At 35.5% G+C, this 26,671-nt stretch overlaps 2 protein-coding genes across 2 annotated transcripts; both read left to right on the top strand.

Annotated features, from left to right (window-relative positions):
* Positions 1-450: 450 nt before the first annotated feature.
* LOC117321196 lies at positions 451-4,992 on the top strand (the record flags this gene model as incomplete). The annotated part of the gene is made up of 7 exons (XM_033875662.1): positions 451-750; positions 963-1,023; positions 1,282-1,537; positions 2,455-2,585; positions 2,869-2,942; positions 3,773-3,907; positions 4,331-4,992. Coding segments are annotated over 7 exons (1,138 nt in total), but the record flags the coding sequence as incomplete, so codon positions are not given.
* Positions 4,993-5,115: 123 nt separating this feature from the next.
* Positions 5,116-16,676, top strand: LOC117321197. Its single transcript, XM_033875663.1, has 13 exons — positions 5,116-5,322; positions 5,704-6,069; positions 6,366-6,522; positions 6,990-7,201; positions 7,929-7,994; positions 8,220-8,249; positions 10,217-10,298; positions 10,495-11,231; positions 11,474-11,564; positions 13,301-13,491; positions 13,849-14,049; positions 14,405-14,595; positions 15,001-16,676. Exons 1-13 carry the CDS (start codon positions 5,268-5,270, stop codon positions 15,265-15,267), a joined length of 2,646 nt encoding a protein of 881 aa, XP_033731554.1. The 5' UTR covers positions 5,116-5,267; the 3' UTR covers positions 15,268-16,676.
* The last annotated feature ends 9,995 nt before the right edge of the window (positions 16,677-26,671 follow it).

Raw genomic sequence — 26,671 nt, 5'->3', positions numbered from 1 at the left:
CATTATCCGCTTGTGATACTGGGTAAAATAATAGATTAAGAAGTGTTTTAAAGAAATGTTCACATGCATGTAGTTGGGACAACCATTTCCCCTTGAATCTGTCCAAGCTATAACATGATCCATTTATACATTACAAAGCAGTCTGACTTCAATACAGGTTCTTATTTCCTGGCATCAATACAGGTTATTATTTCCTGACATCAATACAGGTTCTTATTTCCTGGCATCAATATATCATTTAACAGTGTACAAACAGTCGACATCTATACACTTGTATGTTGTCCATTACAGTAGATATTCAACAGCACAAACTTGATTTGTTCCAAATAATCTAAAGTAATCTAAGTAAACAAGAAGACAAGTTTATTGAAATGTACCTTTTATAGATATGAAAAAAATATTATTTAATATTTTAGTGATACTGAAAGTATATGTAATGCTATATTTCAGGTTTTCAAAGCTATTTGAGGCGTTTGAAGTAAATCTTCACTACCTTGGACCCCACACTCGGGTCAAGAGGAGAACATCTGGAATACCATCTGCCATTATCGGGGCTGTTAACTTCAACACGAACTTTTCAGAAACAGTTCGTTTTAATCCCGAGAACAGCATATTTGGTATCCAGAAATTATCAACACAGACATCTCCAACTCTGTTTAACAGTGACAGTCTACCACCCGTCACAGATGATACCGTGTACCGCGTAGCGTGTGAATCATGTTCCGGTGATATTTCCACATCATACAGGTTGTAAGTGTTTCACACTTTCATTCTCAGAAAGGCATTGGTATTTATAGGGCCCGAATCATTTACGTACATGGGCAAGCCCATTTTAATTCGTACACATTGATTTGTATAAATTGATATTGATTTAACTTATTTGTTTATAATTTATCTATTAATGAGGTAGAAAATGGAATACCGACCTAATTACGTCAAATAATTCCAATTTTATATTGCAGGCAGATAAAATTAGTCCGGACTCCCGAGAAAAAAGCAGAACTAGCAGTGTTTGTGTCAGAGGTAGGGTTTGTTGCTCTTAATACCTATATATGGCTACGAAGTAATATTACAAACAGCATAATGTAATAAAATAAATACTAAATACGAAAGTTAACACCTACTTGACTTGACACTACCATGTACACAAATAGTGTATGATATAATCACGATGTGTCGGTACACTGCAAACAATCATAAGAAAAGACTAGAAATGTTATTCATTTTACATCTATGTTACTTATGAAGTCATTATAAGTATATATATTTCATTCCCTGAAGATTTCCGGGATGGTACAAGATCAGCTGACTCTGTCGGTAATGTCGACTAGAGCTGTCTCCAGTAACCACAGCGCTAATGTACTGAACACAGGGCTGTTTGATCTAGTAAGCATTCCTCTGGCCATCCTTCCTGATTTACCACCGCTGAACCTGACAGTGCGGGCTCAACTGAAAACGTCAGTCGACGTCTTTATGGTTGCCACTGGGGCAATGGAGGCTAAAATCAATCTTAATGAACGTGGACAGTTCAATGTGTGTAAGTATGCTTCTTTTGTTCCGCAATATAGCACTTCTTTAGAATTTTAGACCGTGTAAACATTGGATGTTTCGGGCAAATAATCAAAAGTATTACAAGCAAGAAGTTTCAGTATAATCCTTTTTTGTTCCTCTTATCGACTTTTTTTCTTGAGATCTTTTACGGCAACATAATTAGGACATTTACATGTTCGTAAGAACGATATTGTCGTTAAATGAATGCATTACTTCCGTTTGAGAAGATGTCAAATTAAATTTTGACCAAACCGGGCGATACAGAAACAGAGCACCGACATTAAAAGTAAACCGTAAGCCTTATTAAAAACAACGAAATGAAATGTGATTTTATAGCAAATTATGTTTATTTATAGCATTTTTGGGAGTGAAATATAGAAATATATAAACTAACAAAACGTTTTTGACCAATCAGAGCGAACCTTTGTATTTACCCCAATGAAACTTTTTCAATTTTTCCAATCGAAACGAAGATAGATAAAAGGGCTATTTTGCTGTATCTATGAGATATTCATACTAGTTTTTTTTACTAAAACCTCACTTGAAGTTAGCTATTCATGCACAGATTCTCCGGTGACAGCAGAAAACGCTTAAATTGCGTTAATCAGCCCTTTCAAAATGGTGCCGTCAAGTTGACGTGGACACTATTAATTTTTCGATTTTTTTAAATTCTGTATATAATATGGAATAAAAAGAAAACTGAACCCGTGTGACAGAATATTTCGATATTTTTCACTCGTGCTTCGCACTAGTGATCGTATATTTAACATTACGTGAGGTGACAAGCTTGATTGAATACGTTATTGCAAACTGAAATGTATTGTAAAGGGAAATGGCGGAATTAAAAGACGGCGAATCCCGAATTACTGCAGTTGATTTTGAGAGTTGTCATCTTTTATCTAGTACACTCTCTGGGATCGGAAAACAACTTAGGTGTAAACGCAACATTTACGGACTGGAGGTATACTAGGAGTGACACAAACAGTCTGGAGACGGAGGAAACGGTAAACGTCACAGCCACAGTAACCAATCAGGTATGATTGTCTAATACTGATATGTACTTGTGATATTACCATCACAGTCACATTAACCAACCAGGTATGGTTGTCTAATACTGATATTTACAAATGATATTACCATCACAGTCACATTAACCAACCAGGTATGATTGTCTAATACTGATATTTACCAGTGATATTACCATCAAAGTCACATTAACCAACCAGGTATGATTGTCTAATACTGATATTTACTAGTGATGATTCCAGTACTTTGTATAACTTAACATACAAGAGATGCGCACTGCCTTTTTTTTAGCTACAATTTACTCCAATGATGGCCTGGTCGGAGAAAGACGTATTTTGGAGTTTCGACTCCCCAACGACATACAGGTGAGTGACGAATCAATACAGGAGACACATTTTTATCCTTAAATAATAACTTTTTTACCTTAAAAAATAAGCTTAAATCGTACATTAAAACCCCGATGACTCGAACTCCAATAGTTCCGAAGAATACGAAATATTCGGGTTTCGTTCGAGTGTTCCTAAATCGTAAGGTACTGATCAAATGTTTACAATAATATGATCTTAATGTTAACTTACCCTGCTACCCTAGTACAATATACAGTGAAGCTGGATTTAAGATATAATAGTATGAGAAAAAAAAACATACAAACAATTTGAAACAAAACATAAAGTGATCATTGCTGTACGATATCACAATAAGCACAATAATCCACAAATATTAAATATTACGATAGACATGTAACCTTTGCTAATATAGCCATTACGTAAATTGATTTTACACTGATATGTGACTTTGGTTTGACAGTTATTACTCGAGAGTTAGACATAAATCAATAATTGAAATTGACATTTAAATACATACTTAAATCTAGGTAGGTAAAAAAGTCTGGTGTGACACATATCGACGAATAATACTTTAGTATTAATACTATAAATATAAAGAAAGAGAGATAAATAATAGTTCTAGAAATGCAAAGTATTCGACAAAAAGGGATGGGAGTTTTCCGAGTTTTATGCACAAAGAATATATAAGGACCCGTTCCGAACCAAACGAACAGTTAGGGTAAGGGATTTTGAAGAATTAGGGTCCGAGTAAGTGCGGTTTTACTGTATACCTAACTATTAATAAATGATAGAATAACAAGGATATCGCCATGTAAAATGATGTCGTTATTGTATAATATATTTTGCAGCAAAACAACACAGATGCATACTTTTTCCAATGTTGATAATGAGGCGTTATGTTCCTATGTGATGGCTGAATCAACAGGAAGACTAGAATTAGAGAAGTTGACTGCTGATGTTACAGCTTTTGGCTTTCCCTTGTGGTATGTTTTTACCCTTACGAAATTAGAATACTTAAATGTGTGTGTAATATAGCAATAGAGTGTACAGAGAATACTTGATATAGAAGAACATTTTCAACACAAATCGAGAGTAAGATACCAACGAAAAATAAGCAACATCAATCATCTTAAATTGTATCATTCAGTCAGCCGTTTCGTCCTTCTAAGATGGTAACGAACTATAGTGTTGATATGAGGAAACCAAACAATATAAATGAATCAATACTTTTCGGTCTTTAATGCGAAATATTAGACAGAGGAAGAGCGAACGTTTCACATAAACTTTATTTCAATAATTAATTACCGATACGTTGCTACTTTATACCAACAATATAAGACCATGTAGAAGATACGAAGAACACCCACGATGGATAACTAACTCATCTTTTTATTGTTTAAATTTAGCTGCGGAGATATTGGTATGACTCCCAGCGGAACAAACCAAACTCTTTCCACAACGAATGTCACAAAGAGTTGTAAAGCCTACTGCTCTAGAACAGATACTCCAGAACTATATCGAAGTCTTGAAGAAGCCTGTGGAGAGCCAAGCAATCCGATCAACGACAAAAAGGACGGCCTTAAATAGTAGGACATGTCCTTACAAAGGACTAAAAGAATAATATGTATTGCAAATTATCATGGTTCATGTACATGCAGACAAAATGCATAATATGTATTAGATATATAAATGTTTCAAGGAGACTAAACATGATAAAATATAAAAAGTTATCAAAATGGAAAAGATCCATATGTCATAGCCTGAACACAAAACGATATTATCACGTAGTAAAACAAATAAAACAGACATCCAAACTTACATCCGTCTGTATCTATTCAAGGTTATATTCAAGTGGTGTACCTCTGGTTTATTCGGAAAACTTGGGTGTAAAAAGATATGGTGTCACCTAGCGGGCCATGTAGGTCACTGGGTACTCCGGTTTTCTTCCACAATAAGAACCCTTAAACGTTTCTATCCGGATCAACATTAGCGTTTGATAAAAGCTCGCAAATCGTATCAAAAGAATATATGACAATTTACACTACAACCGAGTGGAGAACATGTTGATTAAAATATCGGATATACGGTATAAAAATAAAATAATAAAAATAAAATTAAAATAAACCAATATATTGTACTTATATTATGTAATGTGTCATCACTGACATTGTATTGAATATATCTTTTGTCTTCAGTCTGGACGAGTTATTTGGGGACCTCATCGTATTTCCGTCTGAAGAGTCCATCCAATCTGCCTGGTGTGGTAATGAATCCACACCGTGCCCCGACTGCAGTAATGGTGACGCCACCAGTATTTGTGCTGACAGGCTGGTATCAAGAGATATGCACATCTCCCTGACAAAGCTTGCTCTGTTAGTACAAGCGGAATGGCCACTACGTAAGTCATTCAGTTTGAGTATTTCAGATATCAATATCTTATTTTTGGTATATTGATATTGATATATATAAATATATATATATATATATCGATTCGCCATTGTTTGTAAGTAATTTAATATCCTACCAATAGTTAGTACATAATAATTTATATATATAAAGTCGTAATATACTAAAACTTCCAATTTCCATTATGTTTTGTGTTTCTGTGAACAATTAGAACCTCAAAACAAATTTAACTAAAAGACAAATACATCAAAAAAGTATATACAGACGTGGACAAATTTGATTATGAGTAGATGGTTGATAATGAAAATTTGCATTGATCTTCTTCCGAATTGTGGCGGAAAGCAATATCCCATATATTATCTGTTATTACCAGGAAAATTGATGGTAGACGAAGGATGGGACGAACCAACAGAACGATTTCCCGACAGACAACATGGAAACACGTCGCTCTTCTACGAGGGTCGTGCAGCAACTATAGGCGTCACTCAAGAACTCGACTTAGCCAGATCCTTTGATGAAGATATTAACCGGAGATTATATCAGCTGGCAAAATGTGCAGGGTTACGCATGCGTGACGGCCAATCAGATGAGTTTCGGGAAGTATGTGTTGGAGAACAGACTGACCATTTTCGGCGTAAGAGATCGCTAAGGTCACGCAGATCGACAGGACTTAGTCTCGATTCAAACTGCAAAGAATCCATCTGGCCCTGCATTGATTTATTTCAAAGTATTTTGACAGGTACCTCTTTGTACATTATACATCCTAATCTTGTTTTTTAAGATATTGCATACCATGAAAATAGGTATTAATATATATTTACACCATACTATTAAAAACACAACACAACACCCCCGCAAAAATCAGATAAATATTTTCTAACGTTTTTGTAAGAAACACACTATCTGTTTTGCCATTTGCCATTGCCACAAGCAATACGGCAACGTTGATAGAAAAACGCAACATTTGAAAAACTATTACTAACTTACAACGATGTGGTATGATAATCAATTTTGAGTTATTGACTTTCTTTGTAGCCATCAGTTTTGATCCATCTAAGGTGTCATCTCAACTAGGAGGTCTAGATTTATTCCAAGCCGGTGATAAAGAATATCCGTCGGGCAGAAGCGTAGTTGACGTTTGTGGTGATATAGACGAGACCTACTCCCGATATAATATCAAACAAATGCAAAGGTGATATTTCCCTGGGGTGCCTTTGAATGACGTTATGCGTGTATCATTTTATACCAAACTTTTATCCTGTCCAACTATAGTTGTTCTGGTATTTGTTCCCCTATAATGATATTACATTTTAAATATGATAGTGATCAGTTAGTCGGAGAAGGGCTTTGAATCTGTTCACAATCATGTATTTAATTATATATCCCTCCGTTACAAACGCTGATGGTCATTAGGCTTAAAATGAAATTGTGTTCATTCAAAGTTCAGGAAAAGTTGATTCAGAACTCGATCTAACACATTTCTTCGTAATCAACGATAAAACATTCGTAAATGTGCCTTTTGTCTTACTTTATTGATGCATATTAAGGTATTTACTGTTTCTGTGTTTCATATGATTACAATTGTCGTCGTACCGTATTGGTTAGATAATGATAACATTATATATATCATCAGTGAAGTATGTCTGTTGTTCTTTACAGGCTACTCCAGTATCCATATAATGATATCGAGTTCCCTGCCGAAGGCTCCAGTGAACAAATGTGTGGGTCAGTAACAAGACGCTGTGTCCAAGATACCGCGTATAGCTTCTCCACTGATCCATTACGATGGCTAAGCAGTAGGATGATGATACCGAGACTTGCCTTAAGACTTTACACTTTCTTCCTTTACCTAACGGAAGCCAATATCATCGGTAAATATGTCATTGTTATATGAATGGACATCACAAACAAACAGGAACGAAATACAGTAGTTGATGATAGAGTTATACACCCATCAGGGATGCAATGAATATATTTGGAAATAATCTGTTTTAATTTATTATTTTATTTAAGCATTTAACTGTCTTTGTATGGTATTAATGATATATTTTAATGCTAGAGCTTTGCAAGGAAACAACATACGAACATTATGATTTGTTTGCTTGCAAAGCTCTGGCATTCAATAAGTTCCTAAATACCATATAAAAACAGTTCAACGCTTTCATTTACATTCCATTTACATTTTTTTATTTTTAGATGCTATAACTCATATTTAAAATTCATAATTCCCGCCTAACCGACAGTCAGCAGATTTTTCGTCAGTCGTTGGAACAGCCGGAACATGGTCGCATGTTTTTGGCAAACGAAATAGTACCTGGAAAATTAAAAAAAAAAAAAAAAAATATTATTTTCAACGTAATGCGCAAATGGCATATTAAAAAAAACACAAAAATAATGTAGACAAAATAATTCGTTGTTAAACTTAATTATCCTGGATATTGTAGTTCCTGTTTGTGTTGTATGAATACGCTGATACGTGTAGCGCGTGATTGATGGTATTTAAACGTACATCAATGCCAGAGCTCTCAAACAGACTATATAGTGACAATGCCAGACAAAAATGTAATAAATTTATATAAAACACATTATCTGTTGCAGATCCGTGCTGTGATTCATTCAAATATTGTAAGGGAGTCTGCATACATGAGGGCATGGCGTGTGAAGGTAACTAATCTACTAAAACATTGTAGTACAAATCAAATACATATGTACCAAGTTCATTGACACACATATCCTACAACGTAACATGGTAATTTACCTGACATGTATTATGTCATATCCCATTGTTTAACGATTTATGTTATAAGAAATGTCTGCCATTATACCTTCCATGTTAAAGAATGATCGAACCAATATCGTGAAACAAATCTAAACTTATTTATTATATAGGTAGCACACGGAGGAAACGACAGACGACTGGTAGGTTTCACTGATTTATAACTTAGAACTAATGGTCGGAACTCTGTTACAAACGACAGACGACTGGTAAGTGTGACTGATGGTCGGATTTCTGTAACATACGACAGCGATGGTAAGTAACACTGATGGTCGGATCTCTGTACAAACGACAGACACGTGGTAAGTATGACTGATGGTCGGAACTCTGTTACAAACGACAGACACGTGGTAAGTATGACTGATGGTCGGAACTCTGTTACAAACGACAGACGACTGGTAAGTATGACTGATGGTCGGAACTCTGTTACAAACGACAGACGACTGGTAAGTGTGACTGATGGTCGGAACTCTGTTACAAACGACAGACGACTGGTAAGTATGACTGATGGTCGGAACTCTGTTACAAACGACAGACGACTGGTAAGTATGACTGATGGTCGGAACTCTGTTACAAACGACAGACGACGTGGTAAGTATGACTGATGGTCGGAACTCTGTTACAAACGACAGACACGTGGTAAGTATGACTGATGGTCGGAACTCTGTTACAAACGACAGACACGTGGTAAGTATGACTGATGGTCGGAACTCTGTTACAAACGACAGACGACGTGGTAAGTATGACTGATGGTCGGAACTCTGTTACAAACGACAGACGACTGGTAAGTATGACTGATGGTCGGAACTCTGTTACAAACGACAGACGACTGGTAAGTATGACTGATGGTCGGAACTCTGTTACAAACGACAGACGACTGGTAAGTATGACTGATGGTCGGAACTCTGTTACAAACGACAGACACGTGGTAAGTATGACTGATGGTCGGAACTCTGTTACAAACGACAGACACGTGGTAAGTATGACTGATGGTCGGAACTCTGTTACAAACGACAGACGACTGGTAAGTATGACTGATGGTCGGAACTCTGTTACAAACGACAGACACGTGGTAAGTATGACTGATGGTCGGAACTCTGTTACAAACGACAGACGACTGGTAAGTATGACTGATGGTCGGAACTCTGTTACAAACGACAGACACGTGGTAAGTATGACTGATGGTCGGAACTCTGTTACAAACGACAGACACGTGGTAAGTATGACTGATGGTCGGAACTCTGTTACAAACGACAGACGACTGGTAAGTGTGACTGATGGTCGGAACTCTGTTACAAACGACAGACGACTGGTAAGTATGACTGATGGTCAGAACTCTGTTACAAACGACAGACGACTGGTAAGTATCACTCATGGTCGGAACTCTGTTACAAACGACAGCCAACTGGTAAGTGTGACTGATGGTCGGAACTCTGTTACAAACGACAGACACGTGGTAAGTATGACTGATGGTCGGAACTCTGTTACAAACGACAGACACGTGGTAAGTATGACTGATGGTCGGAACTCTGTTACAAACGACAGACACGTGGTAAGTATGACTGATGGTCGGAACTCTGTTACAAACGACAGACACGTGGTAAGTATGACTGATGGTCGGAACTCTGTTACAAACGACAGACACGTGGTAAGTATGACTGATGGTCGGAACTCTGTTACAAACGACAGACGAGTGGTAAGTATGACTGATGGTCGGAACTGTGTTACAAACGACAGACGACTGGTAAGTGTGACTGATGGTCGGAACTCTGTTACAAACGACATATGACTGGTAAGTATCACTGCATAACTAAGACTGATGGTCAGAGGTCTTCTTTGAAGATATTTCATTTGGTTATTTTCTAGACTCATTAGATACAATTATTCGAATTAACCTCAGATTTTGATAAGAAAACCATGATATACCAAGAGAAATTAACAATTTTGTTTTGAAGTATCCGCATTCCTGATACATGTATATAGCATAATATCTTTATATTCTACAACAGAAATATATACTGATATCTATATATACCTATGAAATGTATTGTATGTATTATGTGATAAAAGGAACTTTAAAAAAGATAATGTGTAATCTATTAATTGCAAGAAAACATTCAACGAGGTACCAGGACAAAACGATCAACTTCAACATCAGACGAAATTCTGTCTAAATTCCAGAATAATGGGAGGTATGTAGCCCTCCTTATCTGTCTCTAACTTAACGGCTCGTGTTATTACACTTGTTACGATTCCTTATTAATCACGTGTTAGAACTTGATATTATAATGTATCTTGATATCCTTTTATATACTAAGAATGTGAATCAACAACGACATTGTAATGAACATAAACTATACTGATGACATGGATGACTTTGACCTACAGGGCTATACAGGTGGACCTCTCAGATATCAACGTTACGATGGAGTATGCCGCAAGTTTGGCTGTCCTGGCGGGATTCGATTTCGTTGCTATTCGCGAATCATGCTTGGACTTATTCGTCCGAAATCAGGCTGGAGTCAAGGCGAGCATTACACCCTTTCCTTTTGCGAATCTGATTGACGTTAACCATCCAACGAACAGTGGAGATGAATACATTCTCACTGACGAAATAATTCCACTGTATGACGGATACAGGGCTGAACGGAAATTGTCAGACTGCTATAAAATATCTGACATTAGAAATCAAGGACATCACAACCGATATTTTAGGTTTGATACATTGCTGCTTGAGTGTCTAGAAGAAGCAAGCTATGAATATGGATCCTGTATTCCAGTAGTGAAAGGATCAGCCTACAGGACGAAATCTATCAACAATATTAACATAGAGGAGAGACATGCTGAAGAGCTAAATAACTTTATTCGCGGGAAGGCGGTAGAAATCATGCCTACCAACACCAAAACAGACGATCCTCTGTACGAACTAGGACTAACGGTTATAAGAACATGTACTGCCAACCTGCGGTTTAAACAGATCAAAATTGGCATAGGAAGTCACTCCGACCGCCTGTATTTGGACATCCGGGAAAGTGAAGGGCCGAGGGATCTCATGTCCCTGTGGGATGTTGACAATCCCCAGTTGTTCAACAAGATGAAACAGGTGCAAGACGACCTGTTTGCTGGTTAGTGTATTCTTACTATTTAGCTATTTATATCATAGTAAAGATGCATTGGTTGAATATTTGAAATTAACATGCCACAATGAGGCTATTACTAATGTATAAAGAACGTCAGAATGATGTCTATCTCGAGAAGATAATGCCTTGTAAGATGGAACTATGTCTCAGGAAAGATATCGATAATGTAACTGGTAATGTTACGTTATATCAATGTTGTAAAAATAGTAAATATTATTTCACATCAGGAGGACCTCTGATCAGACCGACAAATGTTGAGGGAGCTTGTAAGAATCCGCCACTAGGCCAGTCTTTGTATTATATAAGACAACCAGCAAGGTAGGTATGATAATTGGTATTTTATTCTCTTAATTTTTCCCGTACTAGCAGGAAGTACACACACTATCATTTAGTCGGTTATACTGAACGTCACTTAAGCTTACCCAAATCTACCCACAATATCATTTAGTCGGTTATTGTGAACGTCACTTAAGCTTACCCAAATCTACACAAACTATCATTTAGTCGGTTATTGTGAACGTCACTTAAGCTTACCCAAATCTACACAAACTATCATTTAGTCGGTTATTGTGAACGTCACTTAAGCTTACCCAAATCTACACAAACTATCATTTAGTCGGTTATTGTGAACGTCACTTAAGCTTACCCAAATCTACACAAACTATCATTTAGTCGGTTATTGTGAACGTCACTTAAGCTTACCCAAATCTACACAAACTATCATTTAGTCGGTTATTGTGAACGTCACTTAAGCTTACCCAAATCTACACAAACTATCATTTAGTCGGTTATTGTGAACGTCACTTAAGCTTACCCAAATCTACACACAATATCATTTAGTCGGTTATTGTGAACGTCACTTAAGCTTACCCAAATCTACACAAACTATCATTTAGTCGGTTATTGTGAACGTCACTTAAGCTTACCCAAATCTACACAAACTATCATTTAGTCGGTTATTGTGAACGTCACTTAAGCTTACCCAAATCTACACACAATATCATTTAGTCGGTTATTGTGAACGTCACTTAAGCTTACCCAAATCTACACAAACTATCATTTAGTCGGTTATTGTGAACGTCACTTAAGCTTACCCAAATCTACACAAACTATCATTTAGTCGGTTATTGTGAACGTCACTTAAGCTTACCCAAATCTACACAAACTATCATTTAGTCGGTTATTGTGAACGTCACTTAAGCTTACACAAATCTAAACACACTATCATTTAGTCGGTTATTGTGAACGTCACTTAAGCTTACCCAAATCTACACACAATATAATTTAGTCGGTTATTGTGAACGTCACTTAAGCTTACCCAAATCTACACAAACTATCATTTAGTCGGTTATTGTGAACGTCACTTAAGCTTACCCAAATCTACACAAACTATCATTTAGTCGGTTATTGTGAACGTCACTTAAGCTTACCCAAATCTACACACACTATCATTTAGTCGGTTATACTGAACGTCACTTAAGCTTACCCAAATCTACACACAATATCATTTAGTCGGTTATTGTGAACGTCACTTAAGCTTACCCAAATCTACACAAACTATCATTTAGTCGGTTATTGTGAACGTCACTTAAGCTTACCCAAATCTACACAAACTTTCATTTAATCGGTTATTGTGAACGTCACTTAAGCTTACCCAAATCTACACACAATATCATTTAGTCGGTTATACTGAACGTCACTTAAGCTTACCCAAATCTACACACACTATCATTTAATCGGTTATTGTGAACGTCACTTAAGCTTACCCAAATCTACACACACTATCTTTTAGTCGGTTATTGTGAACGTCAAATAATCTTACCCAAATAAGCACACATTACTATATCGGTTACAGTGAACGTCACTTAAGCTTACCCAAATCTTGACTGCAGACTGATTTCTCTACACATCTTACTATATTAAACAACAGCAAGATAGATGGAATGGATAAGTCTAAATTTTAACTTCGCTAAAATATACGAACATGATAAAGTAACGGGTAGCATACTGTACATTTTGTGTGATGATAATGTAATATATGTTTCTATTTCTAGCCTATTGAATGTATGCATATTCAATAATGAAGACTTTTGTGAGGACACCGTGGAAGCAAGAGAGAAAGCAGTACAAGCGTTGCTAAAAAACCTCGTCAGTGTGGTTGGTTCTGGATATTTTTCAGAATCCGCTATAAGAGGACAGGCCGAACAATGCTTCGTCACTCATTGTGGAGGATGCCTAGGACGAGGTGAGGTTTTTACCACAAACTACTTTGTCATTCAAGCCGGAAGTTGCCTAGTGTACTATAGTACATATTGACCATACCGTGGCGTCACTCATTTATTGTTTCTTGCACCGAGGTAGATTTTTCATTATAAAAAGGTGTTCAGTACCTTTTGATGGTTTGTGTAAGGCAACGTAGGTACACAGGTAGGAACTGTCTTTGTACAACTGTAACTTGTTTATAGTTAACCATGTGTGTAAATAGGAACTATAACATCATGATGAACATTATATGCTTGATTTATAATCTTCATGTCACAAAGCAATCGTATTGAGGGAAATATTCTCTTTTGTTATAATTACATTTGAATGTTAACTGCAGGTAATATATGGACGGAGAAAACAAAGAGCTGTATGTCATTTATTAAGACATTCCTGTCTGCATTGTCACGTCCATTTGGCGGGAGTCTCCATGACAACGCCGCTTTCTTTAATATGGATTCGCGTGCATCAAACGTGAAAACTGTTGCGTGTTATGTTGGTAACCTTTGTCTCCCGGACGTTCAGTTTTATTCCATACTATGTAAGTAAATTATAATATTATGCTTTCCCTGACAAAAAGCATGACTAGATAATGCCGGTTTTGATGAAAATGGAATCTTGTGATTTGAGTTAAACGTCATACGAGGACTGATATTTACGTACAATAATTATAAATACTGTCAGAGGTTACAGGAAGCCTTGACACTACGATATTTCCTAAAAAGTAATTTTAAGTACAACTAGCATGTATTTATTATCATAATAGATATAGCATACACCTATTAGCAGTGAAAACACATCATCCCGAGAATGAAATATATGTTTTCAAACATAATAATACTTATCAGTAAGTATTCAAATAAAATAAAACCACCTGTCTTTCTCTAAATTTACAGTGACGACTTTAGAGGGAATATACCAACCGAACAGCGATAATGATGTAGAAGAGGCGCTGTATGGACCATCAGACAATCCACTTCCGGTTCTCGATCTTTTAGAACAGGAAATGGCGATGTCTGCAAGTGGCGTCGTAAAGATTTACTTAGAATCAAAGGATGACCTTAATGCCCTCTATCCTATCATAAAGGTACGTTTGATGATCATAGAAATGTATACATATATCATTTATCTTACTCTGCCCTTATTTCCCCAGATAAAGACAAAATCACCGGGTAACAACATAAAAAGTTATGCTCCACAGAATTCAATTATGCTGTTTCACATTTTGAGGCAGTGGATGATTGAAGAATGGGAGTAAAGATACGAAATCATATATATCTATATATATATAGTAGATGCTAGGGCTAGTATAAATCCCCTTCCGGTTTAATTATTTTAAAGGGAGTTTAAACGAGCGTTTGTGTCTGCCTTCATTCTGTTAAACTAGTTTACAATATACGGTTACATAATTATGAAATAAATTATATCTGTCAAGGTAAGTTAATGTATAAATGTGCTTACAAATGACGTACGCAGTGTATATATTTTACAGATATTGATGACCTACAATCGTAACGTAAATGAAGTGGAATTCCACCTTACGACTGGGATATCTCACACATGGGTTATCTCCTCTTTGAAAAATAAGATACAGAGATGGTCTACTGCCGTCTGTCCTTCTCGCAGCAGGATTGCGGTTGCACCATACAAACTAATTGACATACCGGAACAACGACGTAAAAGATCTGTTGGCGAAACTCCAAAAATCTTTCGTTCGAATCTCCGCGATGCCGAACTTGCATGGTTGATGCGCAATTAAAAAATACATTGTTGCTTGAATCTAATCAGTATTGAATGCCAGATATATTATCATGAAGGCAATTTACTAGCAATGAAGGAAAATTATCTTACCTTATCAATGGAATACATCTCAATTAATTGATTCATATGATCATGGTTTTATTTTTTTTCTGTAATTAATCTCACCCAATATGTAGTATAGGCGTACCGGTCATACAAATGTAGTAAATCATCGTTACATTGCTACTTTTAGTTCGGCGATATTTTAGCATTGCAAACACATTTTGTGATAATCGATATCGACACTAGTTAATACAGGAATGGTTCAGAAAAAAAAGCTGTATTGAAATATCTTTGTTTCAGACGACAAATGAATCAAGCTAAACGAAAACGATATTTTCACTTGCTGAACATTTGCACTATTTCTGTTATTGATATATTTTACAAAATGCTAAACAAATGTTATTATAGACAAGCAAATAAAAGCTAAAATATGAGCATAATAGTTTTTTAACAATATTGCACATCTAAATACCACCGAGTTGAAAACACTTCAGCCTCACTGATAGTGAATGATAATCTGGTAAAAGATGATAGACATGCTAAACATAAAATAGTTTCATTGGAAAGACGCTCAAATTGTGAAAAAATGCAAACGAACTGATAATCGCAACCGAAATGGAAAGTATTTTTGAAATGTCATTTGGTTGAAACACTTTGTCGCAAGTTGTTCGTCATTGGCAGTAGTACAGTACTTTTGCTACCAATGTAACTTTTCTAATTCATTAGTTATCATCCGGACCTTCCAAATAGTTTTGCCTTGTACCTATATTCTATATAATCTATGTTTATCTGTACCGAGATATGTTTCAAGATATTGTAATGAGACTAATCAATCTTGTTCTCAAGCTTATGCTTATTTCTTTGTGGTGACCACCAATTAGGAATGGCACTCAAACTCTTTACTTGTCAATGCTTTGTTATCTAAATACCTTCCCGAGGCAATGACATCATTTATTGTTATATCAGTAAAAGTTCACTTTTAACAAAAATGACCATGCTTTATTTAACTGCTGTAATGTCACCTTTTATGTTATTAACCTTAATTACATAATTGTCTATGTATCAATATTGACAATGGACTGATCTATATTATACATTTATACCGGAGACCCGAAAGACACTTGGATTCACAACCAGCAAATGGACAACATGTACACTACCGATTACCACGTGTGATCAAAACTCCATCATTGAACTTGCTTACGTTGCAAATTTGGTTCGCCAGCTAAATACATTGTATTTATTGGAGTACTAATACATGTGGACTCAATAATCCTATTAATTTGTAAAGCTGTATATATTGTAACTTGAATATACAGATGTACATGTATTTAGAGAAAAATATAACAAAATATTGCAAACTGATTGGAACTCGTTGTTTTGTGTCCCACAATGCATCCAATACAACAGTCCGAATCATAATATAGACAGCAAAACGCTGTATGAAAATTGATGTGAAAACCTGAAGTAACTTGACACATTAATTTGTATGAGACAAGTTACGCACACAATCCTTTGAACCTCAACTACTACAAGATCCTTGGAAACCAAAGATCTTGGCAATATTTAAGACTTGAAGATGTTAACCATGGAAACCACAAGCCAACCCTACCATATAGTGTTCTCAAAGACTAAACCCGTCGTCAAGCGACGGTAACAAAGCACCAGGGACCAAGGATGTCATCCACCAGGCACAAGATTTTGGACCATTACCTAGAACTCATTGTTTTAAAAGTGGTAGGTGGTATCCGATATTCTATTGTTTTCAAGAGCACATTGACTTAACTTGTCAGGCAAAATCAGTCAAGTGCTTTAATAGCAAAGTCGGACATTTTTTCAAGGATATGTTTTTCAAAGCGCCCTTCATTAAAAGAAGAAAAATAAATCTAAATATCAAAAGTGAAAATAAAAACGTTTCATCAAAGCAGGAAAGCAATACGTATATCAGAGATTTTTCCCGAAAACCAACCGCTTCTTTATTTCCATTTTCGGAACTTTCGGACGCAGAATTGAAAAAAAGTTTGTTTGTTTGTTTGTTTTTTGGGTTTTTGGGGTTTTTTTTGTGAACAAATGACATTTTTCAAATTTATTTAGCGCGTGGAGAGCTTTATCGCTTCTTCGACTCTTGCCCAAAGATCAAAGCTTTTACCGTTTGTGCAAAATGTTGTTGTTTTTTTTTTTTTTTTTTTTATGTAGGTAACCTAAATGACTTCCAGAACTAAAGAGGCATAACATACTACCCTGTTACACTCACTCCAAACCTTAATGTATCCATGTATCTTTCCTGATAAAGACCAACCTGTAGCACGCATACAAATAATGCTGACATACATGTATGGAGGCCACGCCTTTAAAATGGCCAGCGGTGTTGATTATAATTAAGACGTTAAATACGATATAGTAGTACGGAAGCCAGTTAGGGTCACAGCGAAAAAATATATTATGTCGTAATAACGACACAGTATCTCGTAATAACGACTTAGCTATGTCGTAATAACGACTTAGTATCTCGTAATAACGACTTAGCTATGTCGTAATAACGACATAGTATCTCGTAATAACGACTTATCTATGTCGTAATAACGACTTAGCTATGTCGTAATAACGACATAGTATCTCGTAATTACGACATAGTATCTCGTAATAACGACTTAGCTATGTCGTAATAACGACTTAGTATCTCGTAATAACGACTAAGCTATGTCGTAATAACGACATAGTATCTCGTAATAACGACTTAGCTATGTCGTAATAACGACTTAACTATGTCGTAATAACGACTTGGTATCTCGTAATAACGACTTAGCTATGTCGTAATAACGACTTAGTATCTCGTAATAACGACTTAGCTATGTCGTAATAACGACATAGTATCTCGTAATAACGACTTATCTATGTCGTAATAACGACTTAGCTATGTCGTAATAACGACTTAGTATCTCGATATAACGACTTAGCTATGTCGTAATAACGACTTAGTATCTCAGCATTGTGTCTAAATATGAACTAATCTATCACAGATAATTATATGCAAACATTGTTAAACAATATTAAGTGTTTAAAGTCTTACATCATAAATGTAGAAAAGAATTGTGACTTCTGAATTACAGTCTACTCACTGTTTGACAAATAGAAAGAAAAACATCATTTTGACAAGTAACAATTAGTGCTGCCCTCTGTATCTATCACTACTATTTACTAATCATGAATCCATATATGTGATTTCACTGTTACACTTGTTTTACTTATTTTCACAATATGAAATCCAAATGTATTGGGTAAAACAAAGACTTATATAAGTATATCCGTGTCTGGGTTTAGCTGTTTATATATTTGTATAAATTTATTTGTTTATTTATTTATTTATATATTTATTTTTTAATGACAAATATTTCGATATTCTGTCACATTCGTGAAATGTATGTTATATTTAACGGGAAACAATTCAATATCCTCTATATATGTTGTTGTGATGTCATGCTAACTATGACGTCATACAAGTCTTCAAAAATACGAGTCTGAAGAGCTCCAATGACGGAGCAAATTTACTATTTTAAATATATTTTCTTCCACGGGGACACTTTCATTCGTCTAACTATATCTATATCAATGTAAGTCCGTTGATAGATTAGCTGTCTCCCGCACGATCTTTAAAAACTGAATTACACATACGCATGTCGCTGAAAATGGATGAAACCCGCTGTCACATTATAACATATAGAATAAAAGGCTATGGTTGTGTTATACTATCGTTTATGAAAGTCGATCACAATAAAACAAATTATATAAAACTTTGATTAATCACACGACAGGCGGCGTATTTCACTACACATTTCGCCCTTCTTTGCTAATATCTAATATAGCTGTGTCGACTGAGTTGAACTTGAGACGTCACAGAGCTGTCTGGTACAGGTGCGATTTCAAGAACAAATGTTACATTTCTGAAACGAAAGTCGCTATAATGTTCCCATTTTTTTTATCTTCGAATTGTTTGAAGCGATGTGTTTTCAAACTTGATATTGAGAATAATTCCTGATACACTTAAACCTGAATCAAATTACGTCTCAATGCCGTATTGACACTAAGACTATGCTGATAAAATGTTACCTACCGGCTTCAGAAGCACAACTCATGAAATAATGACATACCGAATCAGCCAGTTTACGTTTCATTCTAATAGACTGGGAGACTGGGAGACATGTAACACAGATCATAACAATGACATGATTGCGACATGACGTTTCAGTAGAATCGCAGTACCAGGGTGTTTGTCCCATCGAGTAAATACTGTTCTTTGAAGAATATTCCGCACAAGTCAAGATTTCAAAGGATCCCTCTTTCATAAAATGTATGTAACATCAATAGAGTTTGAGAGGGAAGTATTTATCGATCAAGTATAGATCGATTAGCAAACGTTCACACGTTACTAATTGCGTCATAATAGGTTTCAAGTATTAGCAGTAAAGTACGAATTGTATGTGAACATTATACAATCGACAGGTGAAAAAACTAACAAAAACATAAAATGCGATGGGGGATTTCACCAATTTGTTTTAAAGGTCATCACACTGGTTTTGACATATAGGAGGTACAATAAGAAATATTGTAGTTTGTGTCGAATATCCCTCAAATACCCCAATAATATGAACAGATGTAAGATAAAATATTGATGAAAACAATAGAACAGACAGCAAATTTGAAGAAATCTCGTATTAATTACTTATGAATTTTAATACAATCTCCATAAACTGAACGAAATCTTTTGTTTACCCAGTTTGCTATGTTTAAAGGTAGTAACAAGTTCTTTGAAGCTATTGATACAGACAGAAATTCTTGCTTTAATTTAATCAATAAAAGGACAATTGAATTATTCGATACTTAGGTGAGCTACATCTACATCTTTATATTTAAAAAAATCATAGTTCGTTGATATGTCATGGAGAGCATTAAAATACAAATAGGCGAATGACTTATTACGATTAAGATAAACAAACAAAACAAAATAAGATAATCAAAATACAATAAAGAAGCAGCTTCAGCTGTGTAATGTATAAAGCCAGCAGCAGCTTGAATTATACTGTACTGTAATATATAGCCAACGTATTCACGCTGTATTATCATGCTTGATTAAAGCGTCGATGTTTTTTTTTTTTTTTTTTGCAGTTTTGATACGGGCATGTTAAGTCGTTTGTGTGTTACTGGGCCCCAGATCGACGCATATTACATGATAATGAACACCACACAGGTCAAACATACAATCAAGATTGTATGGTGTATAAAGTAAAAAAAAGTGAAGAAAAAGCGGAAGGACGATCAGTTCATTAGTTACACACAAAAGTTAATCACACAACGTTACACAGCAGTATCGCAGAGAGATTAAATGGATCTTCCACACACGTAACATTCCGTGTTACAAAAGAAGTGTCATGTTTTATTTTGAGTCACTACGTAAATATACAAACTCGACACCTAGTCTTCTTTGGTAATAAAAGGAATGTTATTTCTCATGTCCTGTGATTACTTTTTTTGCAATCCGGCATTGATATTATCTATGTAACCGTGCATTTTTGTAGTAACAACATTTATTAATGGCGGTTGTAGAAAAACCCTACAACAAATAATAACAATTTACTAAAACAATCAACAGTACATGTAGCTAATGCATTCCAATGGAATCATTCATACACACTAACGCAACAGGTTAACGCACCTGCTACCAGCTACATACTTTACGCTTCACTATATAAATACTACTATTCAATTACACTGAATAACACAGGCGTTATCATTACACAAATTGAATCATCTGAGCCTAACGCTTATGTCTATCTATTTTCCAAATGCATTATACAGTTTCTGACAGATATCATAGTTAAAAATATACATGTACATTAATAATGGTTTGACAACAATTGTATGCACCATACAGAATCACACAAGAAACCCACCTCTTCATAAACGAAGAGGATTTTACTCCAGAGAGACAACCCGTACCTGGCAAACCGTCTTCATTGCAATATTACGCTACAACTAAGAACATAATTACAATTACCAAAAATGTACCGACGCTGGACGTTTACAAGAATATTCAATATAACTGATATGATGCAAAAGAGAACATCAAATTACATTAAACCATTTTGTCAAAGAATACAATAAGCACAAAATGGCGGGAAAGGCAAATTAAAAAAAACATTGTCTCCAGTGATTAACCAGTTTAAATGACTTTATAAAGTAAATAATTTACAACTGCAAATGGTATAACAAGAAATATAGATAATATAAAGGCCATAACTATTATCAAAGTACTTACAATTGAGGATTTCTTATTACCCTAGGACCACTCTGTACATCACGGAAGCCTACGTGTACACGTCCAACACTATTGAAGACTTGCACGGGAGTGACAAAGCTCCCAAAAGCGCGGGTGCGTACTGACCCATGGTCAATCTTACGTAAAAATAGAATAACCCTTGAACCTTGACAAACCGGTTTACAGGTGCTATATACCACGTGTACATGTATATATATAGCAAACATACTCTGCTCTATTGAAGTATAAGTTTTTAAAAATAAACACCTTTAAAATAATATCTATCAAAATACCAATGTCATTAAATAATGACACTGTTCCATTCTCCCCACATCTTTCCAGCATCACAATGTGCTTACATTCCTAAATGTAACCGTGTATTTTCCAGGGTTATTTGTAGTAACAACTCTAACGCAAAGTCCGCTTAACCATTTATTAATGGCGGTTGTAGAAAAACCCTCTTCATAAACGAAGAGGATTTTACTCCAGAGAGACAACCCGTACCTGGCAAACCGTCTTCATTGCAATATTACGCTACAACTAAGAAAATAGTTACAATTACCAAAAATGTACCTCTCAGGCTTCCGGGTGGTGGGGACCACATATTTCACAGTTTTGGTTGAACATTCATCGAATTTTGTCGCAGGTAAATTGTTTACAAACGCACAAAGGAAAACGATGGACAAAGGGCAACCTAAAATCATGTCTGAAAGTGGCACTGGAACAAAGAGCTTCACCTTTACCTCTCACCAATTATGATCTTTCAAATTGTTCCTTGCCAAAATGCCAACAACGTATATAATATTTAGATACTAAATGACTTACTAAGCCATATTTTACACTGCGCTCCAATATTCCAAGATGAACTTTTAATGTATGCATATAATGTACCAAACTTGTAGAGTCCAGTTTAACATTACCAGTTTTTGTGTACACTCAAAACCCGATATGGCCAATTGGTGGCGATATTGTGATTCTGGTCAGTCCCAAACAGTAAAATGCACAAGGACTAGATTCTACTCCATTAGAATGTACAACTAAATTAAAATGGGATTTGAAAAAGTTATGTGCAACATTTTCTGATAATAAGCAATTAAAAGCTGAAACTGATCAATCCAATGAAGTCACATGTCCCAACAGATGACTTGCTGCAAGTTAAGACATAGCTAAGTCGTTATTACGAGATACTAAGTCGTTATTACGACATAGCTAAGTCGTTATATCGAGATACTAAGTCGTAATTACGACATAGCTAAGTCGTTATTACGACATAGATAAGTCGTTATTACGAGATACTATGTCGTTATTACGACATAGCTAAGTCGTTATTACGAGATACTAAGTCGTTATTACGACATAGCTAAGTCGTTATTACGACATAGCTAAGTCGTTATTACGAGATACTAAGTCGTTATTACGACATAGCTAAGTCGTTATTACGAGATACTATGTCGTTATTACGACATAGCTAAGTCGTTATTACGAGATACTAAGTCGTTATTACGACATAGCTAAGTCGTTATTACGAGATACTAAGTCGTTATTACGACATAGCTAAGTCGTTATTACGACATAGCTAAGTCGTTATTACGAGACACTAGTCGTTATTACGACATAGCTAAGTCGTTATTACGAGATACTAAGTCGTTATTACGACATAGCTTAGTCGTTATTACGAGATACTATGTCGTTATTACGACATAGCTAAGTCGTTATTACGAGATACTATGTCGTTATTACGACATAGCTAAGTCGTTATTACGATATACTAAGTCGTTATTACGACATAGCTAGGTCGTTATTACGATATACTAAGTCGTTATTACGAGATACTTAGTCGTTATTACGAGACACTATGTCGTTATTACGACATAGCTAAGTCGTTATTACGAGATACTAAGTCGTTATTACGACATAGCTTAGTCGTTATTACGAGATACTATGTCGTTATTACGACATAGGTAAGTCGTTATTACGACATAGCTTAGTCGTTATTACGAGATACTATGTCGTTATTACGACATAGCTAAGTCGTTATTACAAGATACTAAGTCGTTATTACGACATAGCTAAGTCGTTATTACGATATACTAAGTCGTTATTACGAGATACTTAGTCGTTATTACGACATAGCTAAGTCGTTATTACGAGATACTATGTCGTTATTACGACATAGCTAAGTCGTTATTACGAGATACTAAGTCGTTATTACGACATAGCTAAGTCGTTATTACGACATAGCTTAGTCGTTATTACGAGATACTATGTCGTTATTACGACATAGCTAAGTCGTTATTACGACATAGCTAAGTCGTTATTACGAGATACTATGTCGTTATTACGACATAATATATTTTTTCGCTGTGACCCTAACTGGCTTCCGTAATATAGCACATGACCGATAGGCTTAGTGACTATGAGATTTGGATCTATCAACACTAACGGGACTTTGAACGATTCTCGATCCACTAGAGGCATAAGAGGAGTGTAAAGTACAATGCTAGGGTCCAGCATGAAAGCTCCGACACCATTAATCCCATAAACAATTATTATTACTAATGTCCTACTGGACAGAGAACCATGTTCCTACGTACGAGCTAGTAGCTCGTAGCTAGTTTCACATAACATTTACTGTAGGATACAACATGCATTTGGAAACGAGTAAGAATTTGCATACAAAAGTCAAAAGGATTAAGACACAGCTCAAATAATGTAGATATTGTTACCAACCGTCAGGAATTAGGTATGGTCGCCTTGGACAATTACAACTACGGTGTAGAACAACACTGACATGGCCAATAAGATTTTAGGATGAGGAAGCCATATTGGATTCCAGACTTGATAGTTCAATTTGTAAACCAACATAAATCTATCATGTAACGTTCTTGAATGAAAATTGATTCAGCAATTATAAGAACATTTGATATTATGATTATAAGGGAACATTGAGGCCATTTTGAAAGTGGACATTTCGCTTTAGTTGGTTATTAGTTAGGTGGCAGTCCCTGTGTACTAATGAAAGCAAGTACAGGCATTTTATTTCAGTTCACTTATTTCAATGTAAAACAGATTTTCCCTTATGCTCGTATTTCTGTTAAATTTTGCATAGCAATATTGTCAACCAATTTTAATTACTTTCCACAAAAACTCCTAATAACTATGTTTGGCCAATTTATTTTATTCTGTTTGTTTTTAGCACATGCTTACGAATAGCCTACAATGGGAGTTGCATTTTTGACCTTCAGAAAGTTTCGCTTAATGTGAGAAGAGCATGTTCTTGTTCAAAATCTGTCACGTTTTCATCTCCTGTTCCTAATATATTCCGAACTGTAACTTCTTGCTTCACATATATGAAATTTGGCAAGTTAATATCAACATGTTTACATTCAATCTAAAAATTGCATGCATAAAAAAAATGAATAATTCATATCTAAGTATTCCTCCTCCCCTCACATCATTCCTTTTGTTCATTTTGGCATAAACACGGCGCTATATTACATGTTTGGAAATGAGAGCCTTTTTTAAATGTAGGATGGCGGAGGCTACCAATAGCATATACAAAATAGAACATAACCTTTCCGACTTGTGTGGAATGTCTCTTTAAAAAGATAGTAAATTATCATCAAATACAAACACATAGATTGCCTCTTTCTTTGTTATCATTATGCAAATAATATGTCATTGAAATATCATACAATAAAGAATATACTAGAAATACGTATATAGAACAATATTTTTTGTCCTCTTGAGATAAGATCACGTTATCAAAAACATTCACATTCGATGTTTGAAGATATATATGTAACCCTGGTAAATACTAGCCGCAATATACCGCTTGGCTAGAGATCTTCTCTTTAGCTCGATCGGTTGAGCGTAAGACTAGTAAGCCAGAGGTCCCGGGTTCGATCCCTAGTGGAGGCAGTGATTTTAATTTAATTAATCCTGCGCTCTGTTACATTGGCGCCCATGTAGGGACTCGGGAATGATACTCATCGCTGCTTGCGAAAGCATCGCTGTTACCCCTGGAAACTCGAGGACGAGTTCTTTCCTAATTAATCCAGCGCTCTGTTACATATATATATTTTTTTTAACATATATCTATATAGCCAAATTCAGGTATTCAACCGTACAGAAGGACATGTGCGTTGGTCTATCGTTTAGATGTTTAGAGTTATATTGAATATTCTTGTAAACGTCCAACGTCGGTACATTTTTGGTAATTGTAACTATTTTCTTAGTTGTAGCGTAATATTGCAATGAAGACTGTTTGCCAGGTACGGGTTGTCTCTCTGGAGTAAAATCCTCTTCGTTTATGAAGAGGGTTTTTCTACAACCGCCATTAATAAATGGTTAAGCGGACTTTGCGTTGGAGTTGTTACTACAAATAACCCTGGAAAATACACGGTTACATTTAGGAATGTAAGCACATTGTGATGCTGGAAAGATGTGGACATCTTTCATACAAGGAGGGGAGAATGGAACAGTGTCATTATTTAATGACATTGGTATTTTGATAGATATTATTTTAAAGGTGTTTATTTTTAAAAACTTATACTTCAATAGAGCAGAGTATGTTTGCTATATATATACATGTACACGTGGTATATAGCACCTGTAAACCGGTTTGTCAAGGTTCAAGGGTTATTCTATTTTTACGTAAGATTGACCATGGGTCAGTACGCACCCGCGCTTTTGGGAGCTTTGTCACTCCCGTGCAAGTCTTCAATAGTGTTGGACGTGTACACGTAGGCTTCCGTGATGTACAGAGTGCTCCTAGGGTAATAAGAAATCCTAAATTGTAAGTACTTTGATAATAGTTATGGCCTTTATATTATCTATATTTCTTGTTATACCATTTGCAGTTGTAAATTATTTACTTTATAAAGTCATTTAAACTGGTTAATCACTGGAGACGATGTTTTTTTTTAATTTGCCTTTCCCGCCATTTTGTGCTTATTGTATTCTTTGACAAAATGGTTTAATGTAATTTGATGTTCTCTTTTGCATCATATCAGTTATATTGAATATTCTTGTAAACGTCCAGCGT

The sequence above is a fragment of the Pecten maximus genome, unplaced genomic scaffold (genome assembly GCF_902652985.1).
Source record: "Pecten maximus unplaced genomic scaffold, xPecMax1.1, whole genome shotgun sequence".
Lineage (NCBI taxonomy): Eukaryota > Metazoa > Mollusca > Bivalvia > Pectinida > Pectinidae > Pecten > Pecten maximus.
This window is presented reverse-complemented; position numbering and strand designations above follow the sequence as displayed.